General features: G+C 40.0%; 2 protein-coding genes across 2 annotated transcripts in view; both read right to left on the bottom strand.

Moving 5' to 3' along the window:
• Positions 1–2,118: 2,118 nt before the first annotated feature.
• On the bottom strand, positions 2,119–5,085 carry si:dkey-32m20.1 (transmembrane protein 236). Its single transcript, XM_026374003.1, has 4 exons — positions 4,744–5,085; positions 4,237–4,309; positions 3,351–3,474; positions 2,119–3,097 (listed from the first exon to the last, which is right to left on the bottom strand). Exons 1-4 carry the CDS (start codon positions 5,019–5,021, stop codon positions 2,457–2,459), a joined length of 1,116 nt encoding a protein of 371 aa, XP_026229788.1. The 5' UTR covers positions 5,022–5,085; the 3' UTR covers positions 2,119–2,456.
• Positions 5,086–5,631: 546 nt separating this feature from the next.
• colec12 (collectin sub-family member 12) overlaps positions 5,632–14,337 on the bottom strand; it is a 29,274-nt gene continuing 20,568 nt past the window's right edge. The window contains exons 11-24 of the mRNA XM_026373987.2: positions 14,104–14,170; positions 12,401–12,485; positions 12,070–12,145; positions 11,780–11,875; positions 11,545–11,691; positions 11,308–11,398; positions 10,901–11,096; positions 10,637–10,731; positions 10,067–10,155; positions 9,765–9,852; positions 9,615–9,669; positions 9,304–9,457; positions 8,884–9,005; positions 5,632–8,701 (exon numbers count right to left, since the gene is read on the bottom strand). Coding sequence (XP_026229772.2) covers positions 8,470–8,701; positions 8,884–9,005; positions 9,304–9,457; positions 9,615–9,669; positions 9,765–9,852; positions 10,067–10,155; positions 10,637–10,731; positions 10,901–11,096; positions 11,308–11,398; positions 11,545–11,691; positions 11,780–11,875; positions 12,070–12,145; positions 12,401–12,485; positions 14,104–14,170 — 1,593 coding nt within the window. The 3' untranslated portion in view covers positions 5,632–8,469. The remainder of the gene's footprint in view (positions 8,702–8,883; positions 9,006–9,303; positions 9,458–9,614; positions 9,670–9,764; positions 9,853–10,066; positions 10,156–10,636; positions 10,732–10,900; positions 11,097–11,307; positions 11,399–11,544; positions 11,692–11,779; positions 11,876–12,069; positions 12,146–12,400; positions 12,486–14,103; positions 14,171–14,337) is intronic.

Raw genomic sequence — 14,337 nt, 5'->3', positions numbered from 1 at the left:
ATCAGAGCTGCTGCACCACTCCACGCTCGTCTATCTATCCCTCCCTCCCTCACAAACCCACTCTGGGAGTCCAGATTCAGAGATTTTCAGATTCTGAGCGATTTCCTCTTTTCTTCCTCCTCAAAAATTTGCAGCTCTATAGCTCCTCCTCCAGAATCTCTCCTTTCTCCCCACAAGGGTCCTCTCTCATCAGGGGCGTTACTGCTTACCTGAGTCACTCTTTGCACTCCTGTCTGAATGCACGTGCGTGTGTGTGTGAGTGTGTGTGTGAGTGAAGGCTGCAGCTGAAGCTCGCCACTCTCGCCGTCTCTCTGTTGCCATGCTAGAGCAGGTAACATTCGACTAGCGCAGGAGACACACAGCCTGAATTCAAATGCGCCTCCAGCCTCTCGGATTTACAAAGCCTCCTCCCCTCCTTAACAGCATACCCCCCCCCCACCTCTCCTCCTCCTCTGTCATCTCTCTATCTGCCCTCTCTTTTTTTTTCCACCCCGTATCTCATTCTCCTCATCTGTCCAGTGTCTGCTCCCTCTCTTTCTGCTGTTGCTTGCTTTTGTGTTATTTCTCCTCTCTGCTGTCACACTCTCACTTGTTTTTCCTTTTACTTTGAGAGAAGGTTGATAGAGGGTTTAAAGGTGTGCAGAAATCTACCACTCTATGTATAACTCAGTCCAAAAACCTCTGGATACAAGTGTTAAAATCCTGCCAGAACATTAAGAATATTTATGCTTAATCAGTTTCTTAAAAATGTTTTTTACAGAACTGAATTTTAACCATTTAATTCAACATAGCTAAGACTCTGCAGCCTTGCCAGCAGCTATGTGAAGCTCTCTTTATGTACAATAATGTTCACATCAGCATGCTAATAAAAAAAAACCTCTACTAGGCAAACTTGACGTTCACCATGGTAAAATCTAATCCTGGAAAACTTTCTGTATGAAAAGTTGAGGGTTGAGGTCTTTTTTATGGGTAAATACTGAGATGTTTCGCTCTAATACGTGAAAACTTACTGAGTAAAGTCCGTATGAGAGGCCTTCTGGGGCCCATCCATGTCTGCACAACATTGCCATCCCCTAAAGGAACAACACTAGTGAGGCTGAAGATAAAATACACTGAAATACAGTAAAGTAAAAAAAAAAAACGTGCCAGAATTAAGAGAGATTAAATTTTAGAAATACAAATGAAGTAAATATAATTTAAGGTTAAAAGAACCGGCAGGATTAGGTGTTTTTAATACTAAATTATAAAGGGTTTGGTTGGTGGATACAACATGTCATCATCTGTTAGTACAGTATCTGTGTCTGTGGTGCAGCAAGTGTCAAATCTAAAAACTGCATTTATCAACATAGTGCCTGCACCACAGGCTTTGGCAGATTTTCTAACTCATTGACAAATTACTTGATGAAACTTTATTTTCATAGTCATCACCCAGAAAAAGTCTGTGAACTTTTTCAAATGTATTCTAAAATGATATCTGACGCTAATCTAAGTCAAGAGTATTAACAAATATAATGTGTGGGTTTGTTTTATGACAAAAAAAAAAAAAAAGGCTGTGTCTGGATCTTAAAGGAAAAAAGCTGTTGCTTCCTCCTTTGATCATTCACAGAAATAAAAACTGTAAAATGGCCACGATGAGCCGAGCTGCTCTGATGTTTTGTTGCAGATCATAGAATGAATAATCAAAGAGGAGGAAGAAGAGGAGGATCATGGCAGTGTGGAAATCAAGAGAAGTTCATTTTAGTTCACATACCAGTAAATGAAGGCGGGCCAGCTCTGGTCCTTGTTAGTATCCCATCACATGCATTGTACATTACCTCACTGATAACGTCACTGTCGTCAGAAATGATGACCTGAGATTCACTCACCACTTAACCAGTTCACTTAAACACTGTCTTCGATGCTCTGGTTCATCCATCAGCTGGACAAAATATAAGTGATACATGGTTTATAATTCTGTCGGTTACAGATTATCTGCTTGATTTATGATAAAGGAAACATCTGCTGCTTCAACTGGTTTAATTCCTTTTTTGTTTTATTATTAACTGTTTAACTGTTAAATTTTGTATATATATCAAATTGAATTCAGAATCTTTACACCTATGTTAAAATAAAGGACTTTTATTGAATATAATGTTGGAAATGGTTTTGTTGTAGGGTAATAAATGTAGCAAATAAAAAAAAAGTAGCAGGTAAACACAGAACTAAGTATTAATAAATACATTTGGATTCAAATACCACATACAAATAAGAACAATTTGGTTATCGCATGCTGCACATTACAAATCCAGTCGTTTTTACACTTTCAATTCATTTACAGATATTACAGTTTATAACAAGCAGCTACCCGTCGTACCAGCTCCACGCTTCCTCCAGTTTCTGCTCCCTGCACATAAATAAACCAACTGTTCCACCATCAGAGCAGAGCTTCCATTAACAACAGATCGTGCCACTCCTCCTCAAAACATGGTGTGCCTTCTGAATATCCTCAGCTTGGTCAGGAAAGTAAAGTAGATAAAGGTCAAGCTCACAAGCACATTTTTCAGTGGGTACAACACAGGTGTGACGTGACCAAACACAGCAAGCAGAGCGACCCGAATGATAAAGAAAGGAAGGTCCTGCAGAGCAACTCCAGCAGAAGACAGCAAGGGGTTGTGAGGAGTGATGGCTATGCGGAGAGTGGACAAGAAGGAGAGAATATAGACAGGGAAAACCCAGGCTGAATAAAAGACTGGTGGCTCTCCAGCCACTCTCACCATCTCCACAGTGTCCAACCAGAACATGAAACTATCTACGAACACTTCAGACCTTCCATCCCTCCTCCACAGGAAACCCAGACGGCCAGAGTAGGACTGCGGGCGTGAGGGTGAAGAGTACAAGTACGCAGTGCTGGGCGCTCGTGAGCTGAGGCTCGATTGTCCGGGTGAGCTAGCAAGGTTCTGCCATCTGCCCGAGGCGCTGCCGTTTCTGGCCTCTGGATGGCTTTGGGTGAAACCGTTCTGGCCTTCATCAGGGTGCAGCTGGCCTGAAACTGTGGTCACCTGTTCCAGGTGTGTGAGGACAGGGCCCGGCATGTCAAAGTCAGGATCCAGGCTGTCTGCTGCAAATGGCAAACGCACACATTAGCTGTACTACAGTTATACTACACACTGTACATGACATTTTAGTCCATTTCCATTCACTTGTCCGAGTAAGACATAAAAGAGGACCAGCGTGTTTGACCCCAGGTCAATGGAGCTGAGCCGTCATTCATTTTATTGTTTCCACCTCTGCTAAAAGGTCATAACACCTCAAATCAGAGCACATACACTTCAATTCCTTTTGTAAATAATGCCAACAACTTCAGTGCTTACATTTTGCAGTGAGGCTGCAGGATCGGATCCCCTCGATGATATCCACACAGATGAGAGAGAAAAGCACCAAGGAAACGGGCAACTCAGTGAAGAGATCGAGCCTCTGCCCTCTGTCCACCTGCACCTTCAGTGTGAAGCATAATAGTCAAAACAATTACGAAGTCAACAGTAGAAAGAATTGATCTGCCACTTTGAAATGATGAGGGATGAAGCAGCAAGCAGCCAAACTGAAACTCTTCATTATGACATTTGGCTGAGCTGAGGAACAGGAGCTCCTGCATTCCAGATTTTATGAACCCATCCGATTTTATTACCCCATCATCGCAGACATTAAGATGCTGCTCAATGCCTTTAACGCAAGAAATATTAGATGTAAAAATATATCCGGCACGTCTGTGTGGTCAGATGCTCTTATTTATGTCCTTGCTTGTGTAAGAATAATATGGATTGGAACACAGTTTATTATCTGCGTGGGAATTCCTCTGTTTAGAGTGGTGATAGTTTGAGTTAATGGCCAACCTGTTATGTTTACTATGGGTTACTCAACACCCCAGACAGGGAGTAGAGTCTTGTGACTTGGACATATTTTCACTGCCTCCTGTTTTTAGTTATGATGGGTCCAAGGTCCTCCTCAGTGTACGCTGAAAAAATGTCTGGATGTAACTTTAAGAACCCAAATCTCAAGCGGCTGAGTAGAACAGTTGCTTTTCCCCCTCTGTGGTGCGATGTGTGAATAATTACAGTGCTCCAAACACAAGGGGGTCATAAAACAACAACAAATATGTCTCTTCAAGGACAGCATCAGAGCATGACGAAATAAGAAACAAAAACATCAACATTTGATCATCAGGTGCTTCTCATACACAAGGATTCTTGACGGCATTACCTTGGAGCTGGCGATTAATATGGCAAAGCATGGAAATGTACACAGGATGAGGTATGCCAGTGCTGTCGGTCTCCTGTAAAACAAAACAGGTTGTGTTAGTTCATGTTTGAGTAATTCTCATTTCAGTCTCTATATGAAGTGAGTGTTCATATTTGTGGTTTGAAAGTAGCCGAGCTCAAATAAAACATACAAAATGGACACGAAACGACTACGAAGAGGTGAAAAATGGACCAAAACTCTTCAGAAAATGATCATGAATAGTTGGAAATGACCAACAGCAGACACAAAATAAGCATTAACCACTGACAAACACTAAAACATCCAGTGATCGTTGTGCAAACAGAGAAGACTCAAAGGCAGCAAACTGCCTCAGTAATTCCAGTTATAAAGTCATATCCACCTCAGTAAGGCCACATTAGTCAAAGTCCTCTTCATGATACTGTTCCTGAATCCAGAACATTTGTTTTGATATAGGTCAAGTTTTGTCCTTTTAACAGCAGTACTCACCACTGTGTGATCTCTCTGATGAGCCGTCGCTTCTTCAGGATCAGATATTTCAGGGGAACCCACACCAGCAGGGTCACAGAGGTCACATAGGCGATAGAGACTGCTACCACCAGCCAGTAGGTTGTAACATCGTGTCCTTTCACATCACTTATGAGGCTGGCAAACCTCTCCATTATCACAAAGATCGGGATGATAAGAGCTGCAAACTGCAGCACCTCATACAGGACGAGCTTGACCGTCTTCCCCGAGGACATGGTCCCTGAACACCAGTTGCTCATCTGAGGCTGGAGTTTAAGACTTTGACAATCATCTCCCACAGAATGAGCCGGCGGCGGCGTTGGACTCTGCACACTGACATTGCTTACACTGCACTGGAGGCTGTATTCTTTTATTATTGAAGTAATGAGGTGGTCACGCTCACCTTTTTTATGGGCTCACAAAGAAGAGTTCTCCCATTGTAGGAAATCAAGGAGAAAATTAAAGGACTGAAAAACTATACACAAGTCCTGAAAAGGAAATGCTCCTGTTGTCAAATGGCTTTTAAAACGATTAAATTGATTTAAAATGAAAAAGTACAAACACAATACAATGAATTAATGTAAATATTGCTACAAAATCAGAAATATATTGTGAAATTAAACTAAATCCCAACTTAAAATCTGTGACCTGGTCATCAATACCTGCTTAATAACACAGGGTTGCATTCCTCTGCTGTTGGCAGCACAACACCAGCCTCGTCCCGTAGACACAGATCTCCCTCTAGAGGCAACCAGACAACTCTTAGAGCCACGTCCCAGTTCTGTACTACTCACAAAGCATTCGCACATAATGCCGTGAACATAAGATATGAGTAGATGTGCAAAACACAAGAGAAAACAAGTCCATGAATATTATTCTGTACATTTGGCCTGGTTTTATTGTGAATACCAATAATAAGTATGGTTAAAAGAATACATACAAACAGCAGGGTACAAGTTTAGACACAACCTTTACAATAATGTTGGTTTAAAACTTAAAAACAGGCAGCATCTCAATCCTGTACAGTAAAGTTACATCGGGGCCGCGGTCCAACACTGCGGCACATCAAGATGTTACGTTTGGACGACGTCTTATGATAACTGGCTCCTGGTCCCGTGGTCCCAGAATAGCTGCTACTTTGATATTTTAGGCCCTCTAACACTAATTCAACCGTAGCATTTAGTTGAAGGCAGCATAAAATTATCTTTCAACCAACTACATTAATGCTAAAGTCAAGTTCTGGAGAATAAAACGGCCTCTTTTTTTGCACAAACCCAGGTACCAAAGCTTAAGCTGTGGGTTGTTTTATATTGTTAAAGGTGGCACAGGGATGACTTGACGGTTTGATACGTTCTCTCAAGAGAAAGTGAAATGCCACAAATTTATAGTCAGGTCAATAAACCAATTTGCCCTGTGGCTGGAAAATCTACGAACACACATTGTAAATTCCTTCATTTAGCATCCTTCACTGTTACACAACAACAGATAAATAATTGTCCTGTTTTGTCAGATGTTTGCAATCAAAGCAGCTTTTGTAAACATCTTTTCCCCAAGACTTTCAACACGTAGAAGCTATAAAGTATAAATTAGCTGTATAACGGCATGAGAAGATTTGGTGTCTGTCAACTGCAACGGATGTTTTATAGCTTATGAGAATATCGGTAAAGAAATGTTTACAAATCCTGACAACTCAAGGATCATACTGTAGCAACCTTCTTTCACTTAAGGTAGAATTTGTCTTAGTGTTAGTTGGACAGCTCTAACACAGCACAGGTTTGAAATGCTCGGAGGGGAGGTTTGATCAAGTTCACATTACCATTTGACCCTACAGTACAATAAGCATGTATCAAACACAGAGAGAAATGTCCATGTTGGCAGCTGAACGATTTAAATATACAACTAAGTTAAGCAGAATATCACATATTCGGCTTTTCTCTGAATACATACATCCTGTAGTTGTTCTCCATTTAAAATAGCATAACAATAACCAAACATAAATTAAAATGCACTACAAAATAGAAAAAAAACCAAAAAAAAAAACATAGTAATAATTTTTAACACCGACTAAAGAGATGCTTTAAAGACACTGGGGCAGTTCAGAGAGTTCACCCATTAGTAGCCAAGTCTGCAGTACGAGTCAGCTAGTACAGCTCACTTTGAAAAGGTAAACTCTGCAGCGTGAAGCAAAGAGTCAATCATTTAAAATTAAAAAGAAGGAGAATGACATTTTTTTTTTTTTTTTTTTTAAACGTGAGCGTCTTTTTCTCTTTGGCGTTTACACCTTTAATTTACCTTGAACTGCAGAGTTCACCTTTAAGGCTGAGTGAAACACCCAGGAGGAGCTGTGATGACATGGAGCTCACTCATGAGGTCATCATGTGGCTTCACTACTCGTTCAGTACAGTATATACAAGAGTCATGTGCATGCGCTTTAGTTCCTCTTGTTTCTTTTCCCTCTACAAAAAAAACAAAAACAAAGTGGCTCCAGTTTTCAGTACTTCTAAAAGTTGACATATACACAGAATGTAGTAGCCTAATGTTTTCAGCATTGCTAAAATGCTGAAACGCATTCCTCTTCTGATTAAAATAAAAAAAGTAAGTCAGCGCCCCCTTTTCTGTGGCATAATTAGCACTGCAGTTGCTTTAAGTGAGTGAGAAGGCTGTGCCGTTTTATGGATATTCATATTAGTGTGCGAGTGAAGGTAAATGATGACATACGACTGAGGATGTGTGAACCAAGTGGTGCAACTGCGTTTGCACGTGTGTCAACTGTACACCCGGCCCGTAGTGTTTCTGAGTATCGTATGTGCATGTCCAGTGCTGTTGAAGTAGGTGTAAGGGAAAGAGTGTTGTGGAAACAGCTACACTTGTTTTCTCTAAGCAGATTGGTAATACTTTAACAGATCTGTGATGGTTTAATAATCTCCTAGAAGGTTTCAGAGAAAGAACTATGTTTGGTGCTAAATATTGTTAATACTGCAGAAACTACTTTAACGCTGTAGACAAAACTAGGTTGAAAGGACCTAAAGAATATATTAAGCACAAAGTAGATCAGCTGACTCTATAATAATGTTAAATTTGTCCAAACACAAGCTTTATACATGTTTTATACATGTTCAAATCAAGAAAGCTGTTCCAGGACATTTCTATGGAAATCAACAAATCTATGTAGTTCTTTCAAGGAAACTTTCTCTAAAATTATAAACATAAAAAATACTGGGCTATAAAATAAATTAATACCAATGTTTTTCAATGGTCCTCTCATGAAGGAGAAGCAATGATTAGCAGGTCTAGTGCATAAGATGTGCATAATGCTGTTAGATCCAGATTTGAAAGTGATTAGGTTTGATTTATGACCAAAACTCCTTCAAATTATATATATAGAAAAAAATAACAAATGAAAACGGTCCTAAAGAACAGTGTCCATTTTTAGACAAAGTGTTTCTTAGTGTCAGGGCTTCAAATTAAAGCCTCACTTCTAAACCTGGACTGAGCAGTTTAACTGTTTTTAATGTGACTGATAAAACAACATGAAATGTGTCAAAAGTCAAGGTTAATTTAGTCTAGTGTCAGTGTTTTCCATCCAGCTGTTGCCCCATGATAAAACAAATCATAAAACATGATAGAAATTTCATGTGATGACTATTTGATCAGGCCTGGAGCGTGTGTGTGTGTGTGTGTGGAATAACAGTGAACTCGAGGGGAGCCCTATAGCAACGCCTTCTCTGAGTAGGGGACCTGTGTGGCATCTGAGGAAGGTGCTATGCTCGGACCAGAGGGGGTGCTGTAGTTTGGCGTCGGTGTCATGCCTGTGTGGTTCGTGCCTGGGACGGGACCAGGGGCGCCAGCGGGGTTCTGGTAGGACTGAACATCTGCTGGGGCCATGCTGCCTGGAACTGCAGTGTAGACCGGCGGCTGGCCCATGTACATATGCACATCACTACGGAAAGAGTGAAGCAGCTTTATTAACAACAATACAGCAAGCAATCAATAATAAACCCTAATGTCTACTGTCAGTGACTAATGACTGATGTTAGACTGCAAACAATCTCATAAAAGTGGATCATTTCTAAAACTTGTTTCTGTGTCTGTCACCTAAACACCAGGGTATGTGAAACTCACCAGGGAGCTGGCTGGCCAGGTATGGGGGCTCCAGCTGGAAGCTGCTCCATGGGAACAGTGTAACCCTGCACTGCAGTACCACTCATGCTATATGAACCTGATGCAGGTTGCCCAGGGTAGACCTGTGATCACAAACATGCAAAGCATGAAAATATTAAAATAATTTAAAGTCCAAGCATCCAGCAAAGGCTTTGATTCAAAAGCATTCCCCTGTATGCATCTGGTTAGAGCAGCGGGTATTACAGCAACATGTCAACATATTCTACATGATTCAGAGATGTAGTTTCTAGACTTGGCTTTTCAGAGACATGGTAAAATGTAAAACTCAGTTTGTGTTCCATGTGTTAAATTATTGTAAGGCTAAAACACAATGGGCCAAAGCATCACACAGTCTCAAGGTCAAATCTTAGTTCACTATACCTGCTGTGCTGCAGTGGCAGGCTGCTGCATGTAGTACTGTTGGCTCTGCAGTTTGGCATACATGGCGTAGACTGGATCCTCATTCATCAACTTGGCATACAAAGACAGAGCTTCCATCACCTTCACGTTGAGCTCTGACAGCTCCGAGTGCTTCCTGATGATACAAACACACAAATACACATAGACAGTTGGATTCTGTTAATTACATATTTACTAAAAGTCTCAGTTACACAACCTTTTTTTATTTTTAAAATTAGGCTAAAAACATTTTGTGATTCTCTGCTGGCAAAAAATTATTATTATTTCTGCACCTGTCTATATCCTCCAACTTCTGGTCAATGAGGGGTCCCATCTGATTGCAGGCACCTGATAAATAAAATCCATTTATCATATTACTGATTTCTTCTCCAGACAACATGAATCCATCTTTACAGTAAACTATTATTATTTTCTTCAGTCACCTTCCAGCTGTAGTAACTCAACGCTGTCCGACTGGTTGTCTGTGGGATCTGCACTCTGAATCATTTGCAGGAGCTGGTCCATTTTGTCCTGAAAGGTTTCAATAAAGTTCCTGTGATGAGTTTATTTAACGAACTATGAAAAACATTTCTCCTGAAGAAATAAGCCCATTACTTTGTATTTTTAAAATGCTAAATAAGAGCCTTTTATAAGCAGGTGATACTTCAAAGGGAAGATCCTATTTTTGAACAGAAGTTGTACCAACAATATTTTAATGAAACTTTGCGCACAGTTGAATGCTTACCTCGTCTATATATACAGGCTCCTGTTCGGGCTCTATGGTCTCCACCTGGATGTCTTCACTGAACTGTACTGTTTTCTTCTCTGTCTTCACTGCGGATTTCCAAGTATCAGCGGAGGCGACAACAGCAAAACAATATAACAGCAGCAGTTAATTACAAAATGATAAGAAGTTCTTAATATTCAGTAATTGTCAGAAACTAGAGCAAAAGATTGGTGCAGCTATAAGATGAAAATAAAATTGAACAGACAAATTAAATTTGTTCATAGTGACTTAGTAAGAATTAGTAACAGACAACACAATAACAATAGACACAGTAGCAGAAATTGCATAATGCAACCCTAACCCCAATCTGCAATATGTAATATATAAGCATTATATTTGAATGGATTATTAACAGTTCAGTAGAGAAATAAATCATCTCTATCACTATGACAGACATCTGCTGTATCTAAGTGATACAATATTTTCCACTCTGGGATCAATAATACAATACTACTAATGGATTAAATGGCCTACCAATGTATTAGAGATGACAGAAGTGGATAACCAATGTGTTTTGTGTGCACTCACTCATCTCAGGCTCTGCAGTGAGGTCAGCAGTGACAAAGTTAGAGGGGAATAATCCCACACCCTGGTATGTTTCCCCTTTCCACCAGTTGGGATCACTGAAATAAAGAAGAAGATTATTTTACTACTTTATTTGTAGAGTTTAATATTTAGAAACATCTCTTGTCAAGTGCATGTTTAACTCAGAATGACAGTTAGCCGCTTTAAATCCTCTCAGTTTATTGACAGGTTGTATCTTGTGGGTGTTACGCTTATTAGCGAGTCTACCTGTCGTCCAGGATAGTGATGATTTCCCCTGACTTGAAGGTGAGCTCATTGTCCTCAGCGGCCTCAAAGTCATAGATTGCACGGACTTTCCTACCATCTGACTTGTGTGAGGAGAGCAGGCTGGAGGTGCTCGGGTAAAGGCCCGACAGAGAAGTCTGTGGCTGCTGACGCTGCTCCTTCAGTGACAGTTCAATAGCTGCAAACAAAAGAGACAGATATGTGATTGTGCGTTTGCCCTTGACTGTCTTTAAATGTTGCTCAGCATCTGCAATTTGTTAATCCAGTGTAAACAGTGATTTAAGCAATGTGACAGCGTTAAGAGTGTTAGTGTCTCTTTAAGTGCATTTCTCTGTCAGTGCCACAAAAGCATTTCAGACATGCTGAATCAGAGCCATAAGTCTCCTTACCTTTGGCCAAGTCTTCTTCTTCTTTTTTGTTCGTTGAAGTGGAGGGATCCTTTGCCACCAAAGCAGGGCTTGCTTTTGCCTGCTCTGCAGCCTGTGAAAAAGTAATTATCACATACTTTGGCAATTCAACAACTTGTTGCTCAACTCAAAAAGAATAACACAATAAGTCTCCTTGCTTACACAACACAAACAAACTCAGAATGGTTTACTTCAGCAAAGACCACCACGTTGACCCACCTGAGAACCCACAGCAGGGAAAGTGACACCCTGCTCGCGTAGGTTTTTGATCATTGCTGAGATCAAACTGAGTTGTGGATCATTGCGGAAATCTTCTGCCCACTCCACCATCAGGGCCTTCAGCTTCTCACACACTTTGGGGTGACCCTGGACACACACAAAAACAACTTATGAGAACAAGGGCAAAGCATGAATCAACTTCAAGGAGGAAAGCTCGCTGAAAATGACCACAGACCTTGTTTAAGACATTACTGACTTCACTGGCAAACTCCCTGGAGCACACCTCCAAGTGGAATATCTTCCCACAATTTGAGACACAAGCACCAAGAAGCTGTGAGAACACAAAGGGGGGGAAACATTAATCTCATTCACTAATTAATCAATAAGAACAGGTGACAAACATGCAGCAACAATTAAAATTTTAGTTATTCAGTGCTAAACAACATAGGCACCACGTGGCCTCTCTATGAAGCGAATGTTACTCTTATAATATAACCCATGGTTGTTTGCTTCCAGCCTGCTTACAGTCAGTGCCTGCATAGCCACATGTGGATCCTTGTGGTTCACTCTTCTCATAATGGAGCGGAGACATTCTTTCGGTCTACAACAGAATGAAGTCAGTGGTTTAAAGAAATGAATTGTGCAGCAAATATGAAAGAACAACACAGCTGTGCTAAGTAAAATATGTCACTATACAAGTTGAATGTTTATCTTACATTTTGGCCTGATCACTTAGTGGCCCAGGGTGCTACCGTCATCTCGGGGATACATTTTTTTACTTTTATTTTTAAAACCCATAAAGAAAACCTGATAAATGTGAATGTTTGTGTGTATAGAATGAAGACAGTTAACTAACCCAGTGCGTGACTGCCCTATTTTATCACATATGTCCAGAATGAGGCCCCAGTCCTCAGCTGTGTTCATCTCACTGGTTGCTTTCTCTGCAGGAAAGAAGCACAACACCCAAAGTGAGCAAACAAACAAACAAACCAGTAAGATAATAAAATAACTTTTTTGACATGCAGAAGATTAAAAATAATAGAAAATGTTTACAATACAAAAGTCCTATATTAAATACTAATTTGAAGAAGATGTTTTTTGATATTGCAGCTTGAGCCATTATGAAAATAACCCAACACGTGTCTTTCATTCAGGTGTGTTCCTGTTTATTAAATGATTAAATTATTATTTTTTGACTGTACTTAATTATATAGTGTGTTTCATGGAGCAGCAGTAGTACATGCAGTAAATACAGTATCTGGGCTCTGTGTATTTGCTTTGATTTGTCTTATCTGGTCAGTAACCTCATGTAGCCATAAAAATTCACTAATAAATGATGTGTTCAGCTGCTTTTGTAACTGTGAAGGACAACAGTCACTGCCAAGAACACGGTCAAAATGTCAAATAGGGAAACTCCACCTGCAAATTAGTCAGTATGTTATTAGAAAAAGTTATTATTACATATTATGTTATATTACACAAAGCTGTAAAGGACAATGAACAGGACTTTAAGGTCTTGGATTAGTGGATATTTTGCACCTCAATGTGATGATGTAAGAAGATTTTTAAGGTAAATAAACTACTATATTAGACAATATGGCATAGATTTATACTATACTCCAGTATAGTATAGATCTATTTCTAAAGACACTTTATTTTGTGCAGGAAATATACAATATTAAGATATAAGTAGATATTATGACATTAGATTATAAATACCAAATCAAAGGATGGTGCATTTATTCCCAATCCTAGTAGCTGCTAGACACCTTACAACATATTTATTCAACAAGAAGCCAAACCAAATGAAAATGATGCATGTTGAAGTAAAACCTGACAGTCCAAACATCACTCATCATGCACTTGACCAGATTATTAACATTTACAGTTTGTTTTCAAGACTATAGTTTAATTATCACTGTTCAGGGAGGTGTTTGTGTACTAAACCCACGCCCTGCAATGTTCAGGCTAATCAAGTAGTTAACCACTAGACACAGAACAGAGAGAAAGAAGCACGCTTCATAAATTCATGGTTTCACTCACCACCCACATCCTCCATCACTTCTAGTAACAGACATATGTCAATATCATTATACTAGCAAGCGATGGGCAGGTGGCTAGCTAGCTAGCTGTTTCTTTATTTTATGACATTTACTTCCCATGTCTATAAACGGCTGCACTGACAAAACGACAACCACACGGCATAACTGGAATAATAAAAACTAAAGCAGCGTTAAGGCGAACACTTCAAATGTCAAACTATATGAACGTTTTCAAAGATTTTGTATGCTAGTTACTGCTAGCTTAGCTAATGCTCCATATAAGTCAAGCTAGTTAGCTACCTCTACCTGATCCAATCACAATAAACACAGGGTAATTTACATTCAACAAAATGTCAGTACTTATATTGTGCAATATATACAGCAATACAGCCCTACAACATTAGCGACATAAGACCAAAAGCTTAAATAAAAGGCTGCACACGGCTAGAGAACAAAAACAAAGCTGTGTGACAACAGCTACTTGAGCTAGCGTTAGCCTCCAGCTCTGATTACTCACCAACATCTTGGTCAAATGGGTTGGTCGTGAAGAGAGGCATTGCTGGTGCACTGACAACAACAGATTTCTGCCTTCTCCTATTGTTTTATTTCCCTCTCTGCTTTATTTCATACGATACAATGCATAGTAACAACAACTTCACGAATGTCAAACACAGCTAGATGACTCTGGTCTTCACAGTCACTCGTTCGCCAGACGGCAACAAGCGAGGCATGCTGGGTAACCGGAGCGGCC

The sequence above is a fragment of the Anabas testudineus genome, chromosome 17 (assembly GCF_900324465.2).
Source record: "Anabas testudineus chromosome 17, fAnaTes1.2, whole genome shotgun sequence".
Lineage (NCBI taxonomy): Eukaryota > Metazoa > Chordata > Actinopteri > Anabantiformes > Anabantidae > Anabas > Anabas testudineus.
Note: the sequence above shows the minus strand (reverse complement) of the source record. Positions and strands in the feature narration are given on the sequence as shown.